Source organism: Bombus huntii, chromosome 7 (genome assembly GCF_024542735.1).
Source record: "Bombus huntii isolate Logan2020A chromosome 7, iyBomHunt1.1, whole genome shotgun sequence".
Classification (NCBI taxonomy): Eukaryota; Metazoa; Arthropoda; class Insecta; order Hymenoptera; family Apidae; genus Bombus; species Bombus huntii.
The window spans coordinates 1555816-1575791 of NC_066244.1; the positions used below are offsets into that span (position 1 = coordinate 1555816).

Consider the following 19976-nt stretch of genomic DNA (forward strand, 5'->3'; position numbering starts at 1 on the left):
TTTAAAACTTAATATTCCGATTGTGTAACACAGAACAAAGATATCACGCACTTTTCCCACAAATATCAATTTCAAAATAAATAAATTTAAAAATTGATAAATGTTGTAATTAATTTTCAACAAATTAAAAAATTAGTCAATTTTCGAGTTAATTTTCAAGAGATCTAAGAATTAGGGAACTTTCAAATAAACGCGTAAGTTTTCTAACAATATCGATTTCAATTTAAATAAATTTTAAAATTACTAAACATTCAAATTAAACTTCAATAAATGTAAAAATTAATAGATTTTTAAACGATGAAACCATAATCATATCTGCTGGATTGGTATTTGATATGCAACCAAAAAAAAATGCGAATACGTAATTTCATTTGGGAAGATTCGATGTAACGAGAGAGTACAAAAAGAAACGAACTCACTCATTACGCGTACATAATCTGGCATTCCGTGTGTCGAACGCATAAAGAACGCCTCTTAATAGTGTGTTCGGAATGGTCAAAAAGTCTGCTTCATAGACTTCAAAATAGACTTACCTGAAACAAGAAAGGAAAGAATTCATTAGTTATCGTTTAATATTTAGAAATCATATTAAAGAAATAAAAGCTAATCTTCATTAACAAACTTTAGAGTAATCTTCCTTTGAAATTTATCTGGTAACTTCAGTCATTTATCCATTAATATTAAGTTATGATTCCACTACATTTCAGTTATAATGGTACAATAATGTTTCTATTAATAAAACATGGCTTTTCTTATATAGGTATCTCTTACAGTGTTGACAAAATTTCAATAATTTGGAATATCTTATTTTCAAGTCGTACAAAAATATTAAATGTTAAAAGGAAACTTTATAAAATTGAATAATAGATTATTAGTTATACACTAATAATTAACTTTCATATGACGCTATTATAGCGTACAAGTGTATAATATTTAGTTTGTTAAAATGAAATTAGTCAAATTTTAATTAACAACTATGTAAAATTAATTCTTAAGTACTCTGACACATATAATTAACCATTTCTACGATTCATTATGTCATTTATAGAACATCTTTGTACATTTCCTCTTTAAATCGTAAATTTAATTAGTTCAATGACGGAGAATCCGGAAAATAATTCGAACGCGAAAGGAATCGCTAATAAAATTGGTCTTTCCGTTTTGCTCCAACGATGCACGATGCTTTTGAAAGGAAGGAGGGGAAAAGCCAGAGAGAAGGAAAGCGTGATTATTTTCGATTCTTAGAAAACCAGGATCTCAATGTTGGTGAGCAGCCAGGCGTAGGCGATTGTGAGAAATAACAAAAAGGTGTATGTTACCTCCCTTCGAGTTGATGCTTTGTTTCATTAACCCTGCCTCGTGGATAAGACAGGCGAAAATGCAATACATATGGCATGAAATCATATGTAATAACGTTTGTGAACAAATATATTATAATTTAATCCTCAATTAATGTCGTTAGGTCATAAAATTAGATTCAGATTAGATTATTTAATTTTTAGATATTTCATTCTACATTTATCCTATAATTTATGTGATGAAAAAACTGCTGGTTTCGATGCATGTATGTGGATTTTAAAATGCACAGAATATGATATGTAAAAATATATAAAGTACCTAAAGTAGAGTACTGTCTACTTTATTTAGTACCAGGCTCCACTTTATTTATTATACTTATAAAAATAGAAATTTCCATAAATATCCGTCAGTCTAACGGTAAGCATGATTAATAATATTAACGACATTTCAATAAATCCAATAGAGATAAGTATTGTAGTCATCTTTGACATGACAATAGTACTAGGAGCTCAAGTAAAACAAGTGAATTATGTACCTATTTATTTGATAATTTTACATTTTTGTGCTAGTCCATACTATTAAAATTTATTAGAATTACATATAAATTAATACTATATAATATCTTTTTTACGTAATTAATAACAAGTTTCTTTTTGTGTAATGTACTTGATAGTCATTCAAACTCCGAAGAATTTTGAAAAACTTATAACGTGATAATTCGTGTTATAATTGTAAATTCTTCAACGATGTATAATGTATAATGTACTGTATGATATTTTCTCTATGAAGATTTAAATCACATCAATAAGAAATAAATTAATAAATACAACAATTTTGCCCTATTATACATAAAAAAAACTGATTCTACAAATTTTCTTAATTTTTTCATTTCTCACAGTTTTAATGACACTCCTAAACGAATAATTGAAAAATACACTTTTTTAATTGTTTATATTAAAAAGGGGAAAGAATCGAGAGATAACGAAAACAGGCTATTAACTATCTTAGTTATTAGCAAGTTCGTGAATGAATATGCCAATTACATGATATTCTTACAACACAGTTTTATCTATAGGCGATAATACTGCGCAAGTATTGAAATAATGAAACGTATCAGAGTTTACCATCAATCCATAAATACTGATCGTATTACATAATAATAATGGGAAAAGTGTACGAAGGATAATAACGGGCAATTAGACGAAAGTGTAATTAATGCGATAATGAGTTTACTCAAACTTAATGGAACGTTAATTTTCCAATTTTCGAAAGAGATACATCGAAAGTAATTATTTTATTCCGCTTGAACATGTACCGGAATCTAGCAACGGATAATATATATTCAGTTTCAATAAATCTTAAGTAATAGAAAGGAAATAGAATAGATTTATTATATTAGATAGATATTAGATGCGTCAAATTGCAATACTTCATTCCTATGCTACCAAATTTTTGTAATCATATGAAAGTACGGAATACTTGCGATAATCGCACAGAAATCGGCGCCCAAGTTTTGCAATTATGTGAAGGTGGACACAATTCTATTTCTGAAAGTTGAGATTTTAGTCGTGCCGAACATAGAAAAGGACAATATCAGTGAAAGAAGAAGAGGGATTGACAGTCGAGGCGTTCCGTAAATATTTAAAGGCTCGCGATAAGCTGAAATCTTTAATTCAAAAATCAAACTTTCTCATTTTTGATTTGTGTTGAACAAAACTTTTACCAACATGTTCCTTACATTTTTCCGATTAAAATGACATCAAACACGATATAATCTGGCGCATACTTGCTTACTTAATAAATGATCATCAAATACATATCAATAAGTAAATATATTATAAGTAAATTTTATCGTGTTTGTTCTTGTTTTAATCAGAAAGATTTCACAAATACCTTAGTAGAAGTTCAATTTAACACTTAGTCAACCGTACGGGGAGATCTCCCCTCTGTGAAGGACATCGCTGCGTGACTGAAAGGGGAGATCACCCTTTTTGACTTTAGCAAGGCGTTTTCTTCTTTTTTGTTGCTATTATCAGTTATTGTTTACCGAGTGTTGTTCCCAATTAATTGCGACACTTTTTCTGCTTTTATAAAGTACAGTATATGATAAAATACACCAACTTGCTGGTGTTAAAATTAATTAAAAAATTACACTATCAGTTATGACTAAATAAAGTTATAATCGAACGATACCACACTGTAAAAAAATATTAAAATGCATTATGAATTTTTAACTTCACGTTCGAGTCGTCTTATTTATCTTTAGTCATCTTTAATATTTTTAATTTTACCGATGTTTCTTTATATTTTTAATATACACTTTTAATTTGATGTTTTGTATAAACGATATGTGAAATCGTTAAACAAAATATAATTGACCGCCTAAACAATTTTTAGACTTCTTTTGTTTTTCAAGTAGTGAATGTTAGTCCTCGTTACTTGAAAAAAATGCACGGTGGACAGCGTAAGGTTGGCTTGTGGGGGCGCCGTGGACACCCTATAAGTTGGCTTGTCCAGTGCGGTGAGAAGCGTATAGCTCGCTGTGGCGCGCGCGGTTGGCTAAGTGTTAAGAAACGTTAAAAATAAAAAAAGTTTCGCCTTAGAATTAGTATCTAGATACATTGTCTCAGCGATATCTAACATTGGATCATGTTACACTACTCGACCGCGGCGGGCCGTCGAACTTCGTGGTGCGTTGAGAGTTACCTCTCCCTTCCTTTCCGTAGTGCGGATGACGACGGTGCAAAAGATATTTTTCTGCAATTATCGAATATTTCCCTACTAAAAATGATATGAAATTTATTATAGTCGGGTCTAATTAATTAGTACATAATAAATGCATCAATTACTTTTGTAATCATAAATACAAGTTCTTTCTGTAGCTGTAAATATAAAAAAAATGTAATTTTAGTATGGTTACAGAAGTTCTATATGATAAGCGTCTGTTTTAATTTTCTCTATCCTGGCACAATAATCTCCCGGCGCTGCTTATACATTACTTTGAGAGAAGAACCGGGCTCGCAACTCCGGAGAGTGACGATCTTGTTCTAAAATAGAAATTTCAACATTTTTTATTAAATGCATTTACAATATGGCCCTCGATCGTTAATTTAATTAAAAATTTGGAGAATTACAACATTTGTCATAATATGATGTAAAAGATAAGAATACAATATGAAAATATAAAACATCTAGATATAGACTATCAACGAATCAATCGTGAAAATTTTCCATCGGCAATCGGCGACTAAATTTGGTACGCGCTGTGTCCACGTCTGCATATCAACAGACGCACCGCGATGCAAATTTGCAACTCGTTGCGCAACCACGTTGAACGGTCGTAAAAATACAGTCAGACTATATCGATCGATGTGTAATCGATGAATCTAATAATGGCCGGGCACGATTATTCAAGATCGACGCCGGTGCACGCGTAAACCGATCGCGAAATCAACGCCGGCTGGGAAAGATATTTTCCCCTGGCTGGGTTTGGTTGAAGTTGGTTGGTGAACTGTTCGCGGTGGTAGGCGGCGAGCGTGGGTCTATCCGCCGCGATTTAAATATTTAACTCTGCTTAAACGTCAGCGAGCCAGCGCAACGCTGGCATTACTCGCGTGAGCAATAATTCCCGTCCGCGAGTAAACTCGCTTGGGAAAATCGAGCGACCGCGTGAACCATCCTCCCATCTACTTGTAACTGGCTGGCGGGAACGCGCTGGGAAAATTTCATTTTGTATGTTTGTTGCAAATAAAGTAATAAAGGAGAAAACAAAAAGAAGAGAAAATGGAGAAAATGTTCATTATTTGGATTTATGTATATGACCCGGCTTTTTGACAGTAAACAGAAAATTTGACTTATCGTTCTTTTTCTCCTCATTTATATAATATATAATAACATATAATTCATTGTCTACTACAGTTGAGAACAGAAAATGAATATAAAATATTCACTCTGTCAATGATCGTGCACTACTTGGATTTGATGAAATTGATGATGCACCACATGTGTTTTAGAATGAAATCGTTATCAATTAGTAGTTAAGAAACTACAAAAATGTAACCATGTGAAAGATAATAGCATAATAATGTAATGATGAGATATATAAAAATTCAAATTTCAAATTATTCTCACAAGAGAAAAATATTTTCATTGTAGTAAGTTCCAATATACATGCATATACAGGCAAATATTTAAAATCATTTTTCCAATCGTACATCATTAATAATATTCTTTAATTTAATGAAATCGGTTATATATATTTAGATGAACAAAGTCGGTTACATTAAATGAAAAAAACTAAGCTGATATTTCTGAAAATTATTGAGTTCAATGAAATGTATGACCTATAGCGTGGAATCTCAAATATCCCAATCTTTATTATTCACGTATTCTAATAGAATAGTATTAATAAGAGAACGAGATGTTTTATGTAGTTGTTACGATGCTTGTATGAAAGAGAATTGTAATTTAACGTCTGCCTTAGGAAAGCTTGGCCATTATCATTATTATAAGAGTCTAATGTTTTATAACAATAATGCAAAGAGCCAAACAAAAAGTATTTTTATCCCTATGTAGTCATATTACTCATAAAAAAGATAATATTGTTGAATTGATAGAGTAATACTTAATGTAGTTTAAAAAGTAATAGATGTGAAATACATATATCTCTATGTGTTGAAATTATGACAAATGGAAATATCGAAACACACATTATAAATATGATTTTTTAAAGTATCCCCTTCTTATATCGAAACTGTAATGTTACTTTGAAGTCGAAACAATTAAAAAATCTAAGTGCTTAATTTCTAAACAGTTATACTTCTCGATAAGGGTAACTGCATCATTTTAATAGAAAATTGAAACTGTTAGTGCTAAAAAACAATTTTGAATGAAGGGGATTGAATTAAATGCTTTGTAGAATAAATTAGATAGATATTAAATTTATTACAGAGATATTTAATAATTTTACTGAATTATCCACAATTTGAAACATTCCTTCCAATGTATATGCAATTACAATATTAATTTTTCATTAGAATATTATCTTATTAAGTAGATACTATTAAAATGTTTCAAATTCTTAGTATTAAATATTGCTTTAATATTCACAATTTTTTGCACATTTTCATACAATAATCTTTACCTAACAATTTCTGCTTAGTTTTTTTTCTCTAATATTTCTTATATAAAATTCTCCAATATTTGATAAAGAAGAAATAAATATTCTGCGTTCTTCAAATATTCCAAGTTGAAATTTAATATAGAATTAGAAATGATTTTATGTTCAGATAAAATAATTGAAGAAAATATAGAATTAAACTTTACAAACATTATCTAACGGAAGAAAGCTAGCAATTGTCACAACGTATAATTCATCTACCCACAATTACTTGAGATTAAATGGATTGTTCTCTTGAGATATGAATTATTTCCTCTATTAAAATGCCTCTTGGAAAGATCATATAAAATCTAGTTCGAATTATAATATTTTCCAAAACCCCTTCACGAAAATAAGCTCTTTCAAAACAAAGACTTTCAATATATATTTATATATAACATGCCAAAAGATTGGAATTACTTTCCCAACTGTACCAATATTGCACTACCTAGTCTTACCGCTAATTTTATTATTAGTCTGAAAGTAATGCCAAAGACATTAATGATATTAGGTTACTCCAAAAGTTTCTTTCATTTTATAAGGAAATAATACATGCGAAACATTTTTTGTTTATTATTATTTTATTCCAATAGAACAAAATGGATCATACATAATTCAATACAATAATATAAAATATTATTATTAAAAAAAATATTGTGCATCTATTATTTCCTTGTAAAACGAAAGAAACTTCTGGGACAATCTAATATAATAATTTCCCTTAATTCGATAGATCTTGCGACAAAAAGTTTTCGGTGATAACAAAGACCTAAGCTGATTCCTTTTTCAATTCTTAGATGTTGTAAAACATCTGGTAATTCCAAACTTTTGGTTAGTTGTTTCATATTGTTCTACAATGTTTATTTAATATTATAACTTTATTATAATTAATATCATAATTTTATATAATTATTATACAATTAGTATCATAATTTTATAACTATAATTACAAATTGCACATATTCGTGATAAGGTGCAAGTATATAAGTGTTTTCATCTTACAATAGTAACAAATTATTTGTGTTGCATTTAAAAGATACAGATGTATCTTAAATTTGGAAGTTTCGATTGTCCTTAATTACAGATGTATTATTTATTTGTTTCAATTTCGCAACGATATTAACCAGCACACTATTTATCAAAATATGGAACGCGTTTAAACTTTGACAAATGTATAAAAGTTGTAAATCATTAATGGATGTTATTACATTTGTTGTCATTAGGAAACATTACTATTTCAGAAGCTTAAACGATCTTATAATTCTGAACAAAGGTAGCGGAGCTAAAATTGAAAATAAATCGTTTCTTTTTCTTTATGGGACGCTCCAAAAAACTTTGAGATATGCTTTTGATCAAACAAAAAACGAATTAGAGGATTTTGAAGAAATATTGTCTACAAAAGAATTTATACAAATATTTTTAAGCATTTTCTACGGGTAGGATATTACAAATTCAAAAAATGCAGAAACTGTTATAATAAAAAATGTATGTGTTTACGTGCGTACACGCTCAGTAACAAAACAGATAAAATTAATAGCTAATATAAATTTCTATAATTTTCTACACACATACAAATTTTCATATATTCTTAGTATATACAAGATATGTAAAATATGCATCAGTATAGACTTGGATATGTGTATAATATAAAATATCTTTGTTCACTAAGAAGAAAGAGCTAATATTAATAGTTAATATAATTTTTTATAATCTTCTACAAAAATGTTTATATATTTATTAGTATGAAAAAATATAAAACAAGTATTGGTAGAAACGAAGCTACGAATTTTTGGAATTCAAAAATCTTTATAATAAAAAATATTCTTGCTTACTAAGCAAAAAGACAAAATTATTTAGTATTTTGCAAATGTGCTCCGATGATTTACTAACCGAGCGAAGTCCGCTTAAGACTAATATGTATTTAGAATGTAGGCGTTGCTATTAAAATTTGTAAAATTGCCAATAGCTTACGTGACAGCTAAGCTTCTTCGAATTGATAACTGCCTTGAAACGTTCTGTCCTTTAAGCTATTTTAAATAAACAATTCTATATCTGTAGCCCATTTCCTGCTAAATATCTTTTCTTCCTAAATATATTACGTATTGAAAACGATCAAAATAGCCCAATATAAATACATTCAAACTTCGAGTAATACCCACATACAATCATATACATGATATATATTGCTGGAAAAAGAATCGTTGAACTATTTTAATAGACTGTTTTAGAAAAAGAAATTTAGTAACTTAAGACGGCCATGTATTCTTTAATAATTATTCATTTGTTAATTTTTACAAATTTCATGATTGATCATTCGTGTAAGCTAGATTCAAAAATTAAACATTTAGATTAGGTATGTATTATAATTCATTATTCTTAAACATCAGTATGATACAAATAAGTAATTATTTAGTATTACAAATAAGTAACTATTTATAGCGAAGCATAAGATTTCAGTTACTATAAAACAGATAACAACATTAATTCTATGACCGCTTTTTAGTCGATATAAAATAACAGATTATTTATAAGAACGATCCGAGAATCGATAAAGGAACTGTAAGCAGAACAGAAATTTCAGTTTCTTGTAACAGTTTCAGTCTCTTCTAGCCTTACAAAACATAAGAAATATATATTTAAATCTTATATTACAACAAGAAATTGGAAGTACAATTTTGTATAACGGAATTAACAGACTAAATTCAAAATTTTCTATCTTCTGAACTCCTCTGGAACCAAATTCCTTTTACGTATCTGGACTGCTTCGTTAACCATCGGGAGATAGATTAGAGAGGTGGAAAGGACCGACCGGAAACGAGATAATCGAAATTGTATGCGCGCCAAGAAGTCGGGCCGGGACGACCGACTTTGCGTAGAAAGCAAAATGCGCTCGAATCACCACGCATCCGGGCTCGAACCACTTGCCAAAGTCCCCACCATTGTGGAAACTTCATTCATGGTTCGCCTCCTGCAGGTGCGCGCGCTTATTAAGTCACTACCAACGAACGTAACGCGTAAAAATAAAAATGTCACCCTATGATGCTTGTTTCTCTACCATTCTTCTAAAATTACTATTGAAACACGCGTCAATTTTCAGGATTATGGGTCTTCTGACAGTGTTTTGGAATGTGTTTGTAAAATTGGATCCATTGATCTCCTATTGATTTCTACCCACAGTCAATTACAAAAGTCTACATACGATATAAAATGTCTTAGCAAAAACGTTAGATCTATGAATTTTGATGATATATCAAAACACATATTGTTAAAATGTAATACAATTTATTCACTCTCAGCTTTGTAAAAAAAAAAGAAATAGAAAAATATAGAATGCAATGTAACAAAAATTATATACATCTATTATATCTACGCGTAAAGATAAAATTAGACTTAATATTATATTAATATGTTATAGATCTTCCGTACATAAGCACTGATAACATTTGTCGTTTCTCATGTAATTTTATCCTGATTTTTGTAAGTCAAACGTTTGAATTTTCTAAATTCCTTTTAGAAATACGTCGATCATAATTTTATCGATATGTACTGCGTATAAATAATTGTTTGACAAAGTCTTTAGTTTCTTTGATAAGTCAGATATACAACATTTGATAGATGTACATAGACTTTTGTAACTGACTGTATTTGAACTACTTAGACGCTTATAATCATTAGAGATTTCAAGATCATATTCCGTACGTTCAAATTAGTACGAGTATTGCTTTACCTAAAGGATTTGTTGCTTTAAATAGTGAATTGAAAGAAATACAACATGTAGGAAATTGAAGAAAAGAAAATTAGTATTCTACATAATAGGCTACTTGGTAATAAAATTTTAGATTTGAGTAGAGAAATAATCATCTTTCATTATAACATAATTTTAACATAATTCTAGAATGTGCACTTTTTTTATTACCAAATCTTGCGAATTTTGTAATATATTATGTTACGTTGAACTATATTCTATTTGTACCTTAAACAACTTCTAGATATGGTTTTCTCATATATAATAAATACTACAAAGAATGAAAATGCCTCCAAAGTATTGCAGTTTTTTTATAAATTTTGCGAAATCTTTTCCCCTTTTTGGCTAAATCTTAATTTTCTCTATGTCTCCTATATCGCAAAATCTATGAATCTACGCACCGTAAAATATTTCCTTCCGCCATATTTCTTTTATTCTATATTGAACGTAGAGATACATATAAAGGTAGAGAGCGTGAGCGAGCTGAGAAAGCGATAGAGGAACAGAAAGAGAACTCTGCATAGAGGCTTCTTGTGTTTTTGTCTAACAACGCATGCACATTCGTCTAGTAGATATGTAGGTGTAACTCTCATCAACGAGCGGTATCAGTGTGCATGCCTGATTAGACAAGGACAGAAAACGTTTCTATGCAGCGTTCTCTTTCTATTCCTATATCACATCCACTTACACCGTCTTACGTGGTAGCATATGACTCGCGTACTCTGTCTTTACATCTCTATAATACTAAGACGACAGGAAATCTAAAGATTTTTCTAGCAATAATAAAGATACTCTATTAGAAGAGGCTTAGCGTATAATTACCTCATTTAACGTAATACCCGTAATAATTACCAGTTCCAAGATATTCGTCTTGAAAGAGTATCATTTATCTGAAATAAATAATTCATTATTTAATAAATTTAAGATAAATGATATCTGTATTTAGCGCTTTCTTTTAATGTATATGTAAATATTCCTTTTCCTTTTTTATATATATCTGTAGGTAATATAAAACAACACTTTCTCTCTCTAATTACCCATAAATAATAGTTACAGTTACTATCTGTTTCACTAGGCTGCGGCGAGTTTAATCCACTTACTCTAGCTAATAATAATCTTACGCCTGCAATTTTTGAGCAGGAAAATGATTAAAACAGTAAAGTAACTACTTCTAGTATGCATATATATAAAATTATTTAAATCCTACTATAAGAGTAAATAGGCTTCTATATAATGTACGAGATATATATAGATAGGATTCAAACTATAATACGTTTCTATCATTGTACACTGATATGTTGAAAATAGTGGTATAAACCGAAGAGTGATGGTTCTTGCGTAAATGTAAGTCAGAAATATAAAATGACGATTTTTAATACGAGGCTTCTTTCCCGACAACATCGGATTTGGAACTTCTCTAATTGTAAATATAGTATGTGTACATATTTGACTATTCTCTGATTGGATAAACAACAGGAGATTATTCTATACGTGAAAATAAATTGAAAACGTAGAACAGAATTATTTCATTTAAAGATTCACTTTCGAAAAACGGAATATGTAGATTTCTAAGTTTCTAAATTTATAATTATATAATTACACTTGTTCTATTTTATATTATTAAAATATATTAATTTAACGACACTCGTTTTTAAAAAATTTTAAACACATCAAATTATTACAAATGAGAAGGCTTTCGCAAAGGATCTTGCAATGGATTCAAACTAAAAATTATTGCAACTAATTGAACCAGTCATATTTTTCATTGAAATGAATTGATTCGTTATTTGGATTTCCAATATTAACAATAAAATACTAGTGACCAGACTACAAATGTTTAATCAAATTCATATTGTTATGCGCGTGAAATTGAGAGATAGATATAAATAATGATTTGTTTCAATTATTAAATGTTATAACGTGTACATTATTTTTCATATTTCATATATTTTTGCATTTTTCTTAGAAGTATTTTGTGCCCTACTTTTTCACATTATTACATTTTATTAAAATACACTATTGAATTCCTCAAAACACCCTAATATAGTGTATTAGACGACATAGTATTAGACGATATAGTGTATTAATACGACTCTACATATTTTATTAAGGATTCCAATGTAACTTTAATAGAATGTCAAAAATTGAGAGTTTGATTTGCTTTCCCATTTAATACTTTTCAAGAAGTATTTTTTATAAACCAATGAAACATTTTACTTCTAATTCTTATCGATTATCACACTGTTAACTTTCACTCAAGGATTAATAAAATATGGTTTTTGTTATATTTATATATGTACTTATGTGTTAGTATCGCGTCACCCCTTTCGTTATAGCATCAATATACAAAAGCATTATGCTAACTATGTAAAAAGATTCAGTACTTAAAGAAAGAATTTCCATTTCGAGAAACAATCCATAAACATATAAAAGTCGTAAATCACTAATGAAAGTTAAATATTGTACTTGTAATTATTAGTAAACTACCAATTCTGGTGCAGATACATATATTTATAAACAAAACTAGGCAAATACCACCAAAACAGAGATTTACTTTATCCTTTAAATTCTACATATACTTTTACACGTTATGGTAATTTCTTCACAAACGTATAATTATTAATACTATGTTTCATAAGTTTAAGCGATTTAAGAAACTCTTTTCGACTCGAAAAACAAACCACTTGCATTGAAACAGCTGAAGAAAATTCATCTACATGCCCAATTCTCCCTCCCTTAACCTAACTCTAAAACCAAAACGCCAAGGATAGCGAAATAGAAAAGTAGAAAACAGAGAAGATACTGCTCGATCTAAACCTAACATTCCCAAAACGTTCTTCAGGATGCATTAAAGCCTCAGAGGGAAGATCACGAGAGAGTTCGTCGAGGAAATCCGAAAAAGCACGAGAAAGAGAGATAGACAACTCAGAGGCGTGCTTCGACTGCGAGTACTTTCTTCGCGTGAAACTGCACAAACCTCTCGCTCGAAACGAACACTCGACTATTTTAACCGTGAAATAACTCAGTCGAGGGTTCAGCCAGGAGGGTTCCGAGTGGAAAAGAGAAAAAGAGAACGAACGAAAGAGGAAAGAGGGAAGAGGGAAGAGGAGAAGAGCGACTGTGGCATGATATGTAGGTCCTAAAGATAGAGCACCCGAAACAACCATAAACCTTTTTATTCCAGTTGCCCTGTCCGACGATGCTTTCTTTTGTACACGATCCACTCTTCCTCTCCACCACGTGTAATGTTACTTTTTATCGCGGAAAAAAGATTTTCCCGAAGATTATGCCGCCGCCCTGAGAGGAACACGGTTTTTAATTTGCTGGATGGTACCAACTCGCTCGATTTCGTGATAAGGTCCTAATCCGGAAATGTACAGTCGATCTTTTTTCCCCTTTTTACTGTCTCTTATTTCATTTTTTTACTGTTCCCTTGTCTTTCCTATTCATTTTCATTTTTACTGTTCTATTTGTCTCCTTTTATAGGGTTGTAATGATTGTCTTAACACGTTAATTGAAGTATTTTTTTATCAGAGCAATGAAAACTAACTATCAACTAATACCTTCAGGTTATAAATAAAACATAGTAACTTATGTTAGATTACTAAAAATTTTATTTTGCATTTTACATTATCCACGAGAGAGATTAGCAGTTAAATTAGATTAAATTAAAAATTTCAAAATTAAGTAATTTAACCTTAAATAGTTATACTTCATAATGGCATAACCGTTTATGAATAATTCAGGGCGAACTTTTAAAGCAGACTTGCAAAAATTTGTGAGACATCTTTCACAGATGCAACATATTTTTAGTAAGCTATGAATAGGTTTAAGAACGTATTAATAAATGTTCTATTAAATGTTAGACCAATTCAGAACAGACAAATTTTAGTGAAAATGGATTCTGTGCACAAAATATAGGTAAAATTCAATAGAAAATTTAAAGCTTCTAATGTACCTTGATGACTGATTTGCGAATATCGTTCCTAATGTAGGTAATAGATAATAAATGGCTTTTCGTAAACCATCGTAAGAAAGGTACAGAATTAACAGATATTAAAGACAGAATTAAAATTACATTTCATGAATATAGTTAGCATTTGTTATATTTGTAACATTATTTGCAGCACAGATGTAATTAATATTTTAAAAGATTTAGTGTATAATTATATAACTAATTGCATGTGTTGAATAACTTTTTGTTATTGGAGGAAAATAGGTTAAGCGATTGTTTTCATGATATTTGACATTATGTACTTTTTATATTAATCAGTGCATAGAAGTCAAATATTTAGGGCGTAGTAAATTTTATTGAAGTTTTAAAACCTAAAATATTCTTTTTTGGAAGAAATAGCATATTATTTAAATAAAAGCAATCGAAGGTAATAAAATTAATTTGAAACGTTTTTCTCTAGTCTACGTAATTAACGAGTTACAATAGAAAAATATTTGTAAAATAAATTTATGTGAAACTATGTTGCCACAAAAGTTTCTTCCGTTTTATGAATCCATTATATTTGTTTCAATAGAACAAAACAAAAAATGTTGTGCATCTATTATTTCCTTATAGAATGAAAAAACTTTTGATAAAATAATCTAAACTACATGTATGCATATAGCAGGACGTAAAAATGAAATGAAATTTAATTAGTCCGAGATTCCAGATATTTTAACTTCAAATTTAACTTTACTGTTTACAACATCATAATATTATTAGAATAAGAATTACGTTATGATGTTAACTTCAATTTTAATTTAAAGCGCAATTTTCAAAGTTCAACTTCTTATTGTAATACAAAACCATATATCAAAATTCAATTAAAAGTAACACAGAGTACACAGATTATATGAAAATGCTTAGAAAATGTCTTTTGAAAACAGAATACATACATCGTATTACGTTTAAAATGACTAACAGAGAAGAATATAATTTCAAAGAAAAATTCAAGTACATAAGAACAGAAAATAAAAGCCATTAGTCAGAGCTCGTAAAAATTACCAGATAAAAATCTAAACCCACGTAACTTATTGTTATATACTGTCTTAGAGAAACAAACACTACAAAATTTTAACTCTGATAAATTACCTATTTTTACGTTAAAATTGTTACATTCTGTATTTGCATTATAAATATACTACCTATGTTATATCCGAAGAGGTTAATGAAAGAGTGACACAGATACATTTTTCCCGAAAGTAAAAAATATAGTTGGAATAGGAGAAAATATATCAAATTATACTAAATATTCGAAATATATGGATTATAATATTTGTATTTAATTAAGTATTTAATGTTTTAAATAGTTTAGTATTAAACTTTCTTAGTATCTTAAACTAATACTTTTAATATTTTGAAAATGTAACACCTAGGTAAACTTACTTTATTAGTAATAGCTGGACTGCAAATGTTTGTACTCATTAAGTACACAAATATATGAATAAAGAACATACAAAATATGTCAGCAATATTTTTAATAAAAGTCTAGATTTTATCTAGACATTATCTAGATATTATCTGCGATATAATATTTAGCAAAAAATATTTAACCATACTTTTACAGTTATTCTGGTATGTATGGTTTGTGTTATGATAAATTAGGATATTTATTGCAAACGTATCTTCAGTACAAAAATCAGTGTACAGCGTGAATAACTATAACATATAACAAATGTTAAATATGATCCCTCTGAGTATTAAGGTTTATTAATTTAATGGATAATTGGCTGTTTGAATAATGATCTTTGCGAAATACACACTTTCACTAAATATCTTATTATTTTCAGATTGTCTTCAAATTTGACCAGAACATATAATCATGACAGATGTGTCTCATAACATTGTTAACAAAATTTTAAAAAATTAAAAATTTGAATGTTTCATCTAGCAGATAATAGTTTTCCATACTAAATGTTCAAATATTTTCGTAAACCCGTATACGTGTAATAATAGTAACAATTTAACTGGGGGTACTTACGCAAATTCATAATTTTATAAACACAATTTCAAGAATGGATCTTAACTAGAGAATTGGTTTATCCACTGTAAATTTTAACGAATATTATGCTTTCAATATTTTACATATTTTTCCGTTGTGTTTCTTGCGCCATTAAATTACAATTGTCTTATTGTTACTTTATCAGCAATAACACAACGTCTTTACATCGAAAATATCAAGTTAAATGGAAAGTATTCAATTCCATTCAAATGAGACTCATGATGACTACACAGAAAACTCATTTGCGAAAAGAAAATCCTTTGAGACGTTTCTGACCATTCGAAAGCGACCGTTCGAAAATAACGCCATTGAAATTACTCCATCGTTAAATTATCAGAACCACGGAACAGCGATGAATGTTATCATCATTCGCATCTTCCAGAGATAGACGATCGTTTTTGCCCCGTTTTCCCTTCTACTTTGGGATTTCGCTGAGCCGACTTAATGCGTTTCGCGTGAATCAGCTGATTTTTCAGCAGACTATGATTTACGAAGCAACCGACCGTTCGAAAATTGATCAAACACGGCTCGAATCCCCTATCGGTCGTTTGAGATCCCATCGAACGATGCCGATCATGTTCTTTAAACTTTCCTTTGCCGAGGGTGAAAGTTCCTCCTGCAAAAACTACCATCGAAACCTTCAGCTCATGGAAACATTGGAGACTTTTTTTCCCTTCTGATAGTTTTAATTCATGATGGCTTGAAGTTAGAAGAGATTATAGTAAAACAAATCGTAAAGCTCAATAAGATATTAATTACTGGTATAGTATAAGTATAGTATAATAAGATATTAATTACAGATATAAGTACAGGCAAATTCATATTCTTATGAGTATGATTGAAATAAATACCCTACCCTATAATATATAATAATCCTACCCTAGGTAGAAAATCTTTAGCCATTAAATATTACCTACAACAGGTACTATACTAAAGATATTTTTGTTTGTTATGTGCATTCTATACATTTCTGTACCATCAAATTTCCCATAAACGGATATATGCATAAATGCTACAATTCCGCAGTTTACTTTATTTATGTTTGTTTGTTTTTTAAATAATGTTCCGTTTGCGACATTCTTACGCTGTTTTAATACTTAATAGGTTAAGGTAGAATATAATGGTAGTTTCTCTGACTGACGTTACACGGGTGCGGCTACATGAGACCAAACGTCACCGAACGTTAACGAGTGACGACTGTACGCAGGTAAACGGTGTCATTAAGAAAGCAAGACGATTAACCTTTTCAAGAACGGCGCTGCTCAAGCGAGCATCAACGAAAAAGGAGGGAAATGATACTCGCTTGGTTGACCTATAATTAAATCGCTTCAACCAGCGACAATCTCGTTGTAACGAATATGCACCACAAATGTCGAAAAGAATTTTCACGATAATAGCTGTTGTATCGATGTAAATGGACATTTCAAGTTAACAAATGTATTAAATAAGTATATACACTCCTGTCCAAAAATTTCGGCACCTTTTTTGAACGAAACAACATTTTTCGTACATTTTTTTAAGGAATAAGAATATTATAAATTTAGATTGTATTTTCATGTAAATTTTCACGATGATTATTAGATGAAATATTTGTGATTCTTTGGGCACCGATCGAGTTGTTAATGATACGTTGCGCTTTGGAACTGTTTTAGGTCTGTCGTTTTTTCGTTTACACCAAGACGGAACAGAGCGCAGTGTACTATTAAAAATACGATCGAAATTCGGAGAACTGCAAATATGTCAAATATTAAAATTATAACTCATTTTTAAATATAACTACATAGTTACAATTTCAAAATTAATTACTGTTTCAATACTATAAAAGCATAATATCTTAGGAACGAAATATTTATTTACATAAAGTAGTCTTTTATTTTGAACCCCAATATGCCTCAAACTTATTTTAGGAAAATGATAAAATTAGAAAAATGTCTAAAATTGTCAATACATAACTAAGCTCATCAATTTCAAAATAACACAAGTCCATTTTTCGATACTATGCGAATTATCAATATAACTGTCCTCAATTTGCTATTTGATCTATCTACCAATCTACTATTGAAAATAATATATAATTCTTATCCCTTAGCTACTACGTTCTAACACAATGACATACATATTATAGGTTCACGAGATATGATGTTTTTACGGCCATCATTTTGAAACCATTAATCACGCATTCGTCTCATTAATTCAAGGGAAAAGCCAATTCTACTATTCAACCTGTAAAGCAGGTTTACAATAATGAGATACTACTAAAAACTACAAAATATCAAGACACGAAGTAGTTGTCCATACCTTAAAAATTTTATACCAAAATATACCAAACACACTGAAAACCTACAAACAGTGATTAAGTTTGACACAGATTTTTTTATTAAATATCATATTTGGAATAAACTAGTTAAAAGCATCATAATAAATTCGATGATTTTCAAAACAGTATAAGTTTTCGGTTTTACGAATCTTTTTACCTGACAATATTATGTTTTAACTAGTATTTCTGGGTTATAAGTAGCCACGATAATTTGAGTTACGTTTGGATTAGGTTACTTAAAACTCTAAAATAAATTTTATACTTTGTATTTCCCAAAAATCATTTTATATTTTAGATGATAAATATCATCGACAATAGATATCAGTGATATTTAAAAACAAATCTGATCTATTATTAATAAATATAACCCAAACTATTATAAATATTGATATCAATAACTGACTAAAAGTTAAAAATCCAAGGTACCAATTAAGAGTTGAAGATAAAATTAAATGAATTAAAGAAGATACACAAGAAAAATTGACGTTCTTTAAATATCGATTGGCGAACTTTCGCTTTTTCAGATGGCTCCGATTCCGATTACTAATTTTATTACTTGAGTTTTCTAGAGGTTCGAACAAATTCGAGAGTTATTACGAATGCGGAAAATATAACGCAGAAAATAGTCGATAGGTATGTTTGTTTAAACGACTCTCGTTCTCTCCCCTTCGAGCATTCACGGTACGTAAAGTCCGGAAATTACGAATAAATTGTTATTAGCTTAAGCGGTAGAACGATACTTTATTGCTGACTAGTTTATCGTTTCGAGGGTTGCAATTTTTTAAGCTGTTTACGCGGGTCATTGGACTTTCATGTAAATTGATAGAAGTGTTTTAATTGCCTTGAGTACGATAAATCTGTGATATAACGATCGAACTACGGGAAAATTGTCTCTATTGCAACAAAATTCTGATATACTATGTAATTTAAGGTAATTTACTGTGTGATTTCTTTCAACAAAAAGATTAGTATATCGACATGATTACTGTCGTAAAGAGGCTTCTGGGCTCACCTTAGAAGCTGTTGAACTAAGTGGAGCTGTACTAAGTATTTTACAAAAATTTTAATAATGTATAAATTATGCGGTATACTAACTTCTAATATGTAACTTGCAACACTATGTAGAAGTGATTCGAAGTAAAGTGACTTTGAAATTTTTATCTAAAAGTTAAAATTCTAGGATATTTTTCTCATAACAATTAAAATTAGACATTAATTGTTTTGCATAATTCTTAACTATCAAATATTTCTCAACTCTTTCAATTCCATTCCTATATTTTCAACACATTCATTGTTCATTAAAATGATTAAGATGAACGTACAGAAAAACATAAAAAGTAGTCTTATGTACCTATATATGTAATTTATTTATTAGTCTATATGTACCTCTCATATATATTTCGATATGTACATTTTAAGAATGAGCAAGTATATGACTGATGCTATTAATGTTCAAGAGAA

At 29.5% G+C, this 19976-nt stretch overlaps 1 protein-coding gene across 9 annotated transcripts in view; it reads right to left on the bottom strand.

Moving 5' to 3' along the window:
• LOC126867249 (protein scalloped) overlaps positions 1 to 19976 on the bottom strand; it is a 341496-nt gene that overhangs the window by 261459 nt on the left and 60061 nt on the right. For 3 of the 9 annotated variants that reach the window (XM_050621515.1, XM_050621511.1, XM_050621506.1), the window contains exon 1: positions 420 to 533. The exons of 5 other annotated variants lie outside the window; for them this stretch is intronic. In XM_050621515.1, the coding sequence (XP_050477472.1) occupies positions 420 to 462 (43 nt within the window). In that variant the 5' untranslated portion in view covers positions 463 to 533. Of the gene's footprint in view, positions 1 to 419; positions 534 to 11024; positions 11093 to 19976 lie in introns of those variants that run through there. One more of the 9 variants, XM_050621509.1, reaches the window with a different exon arrangement.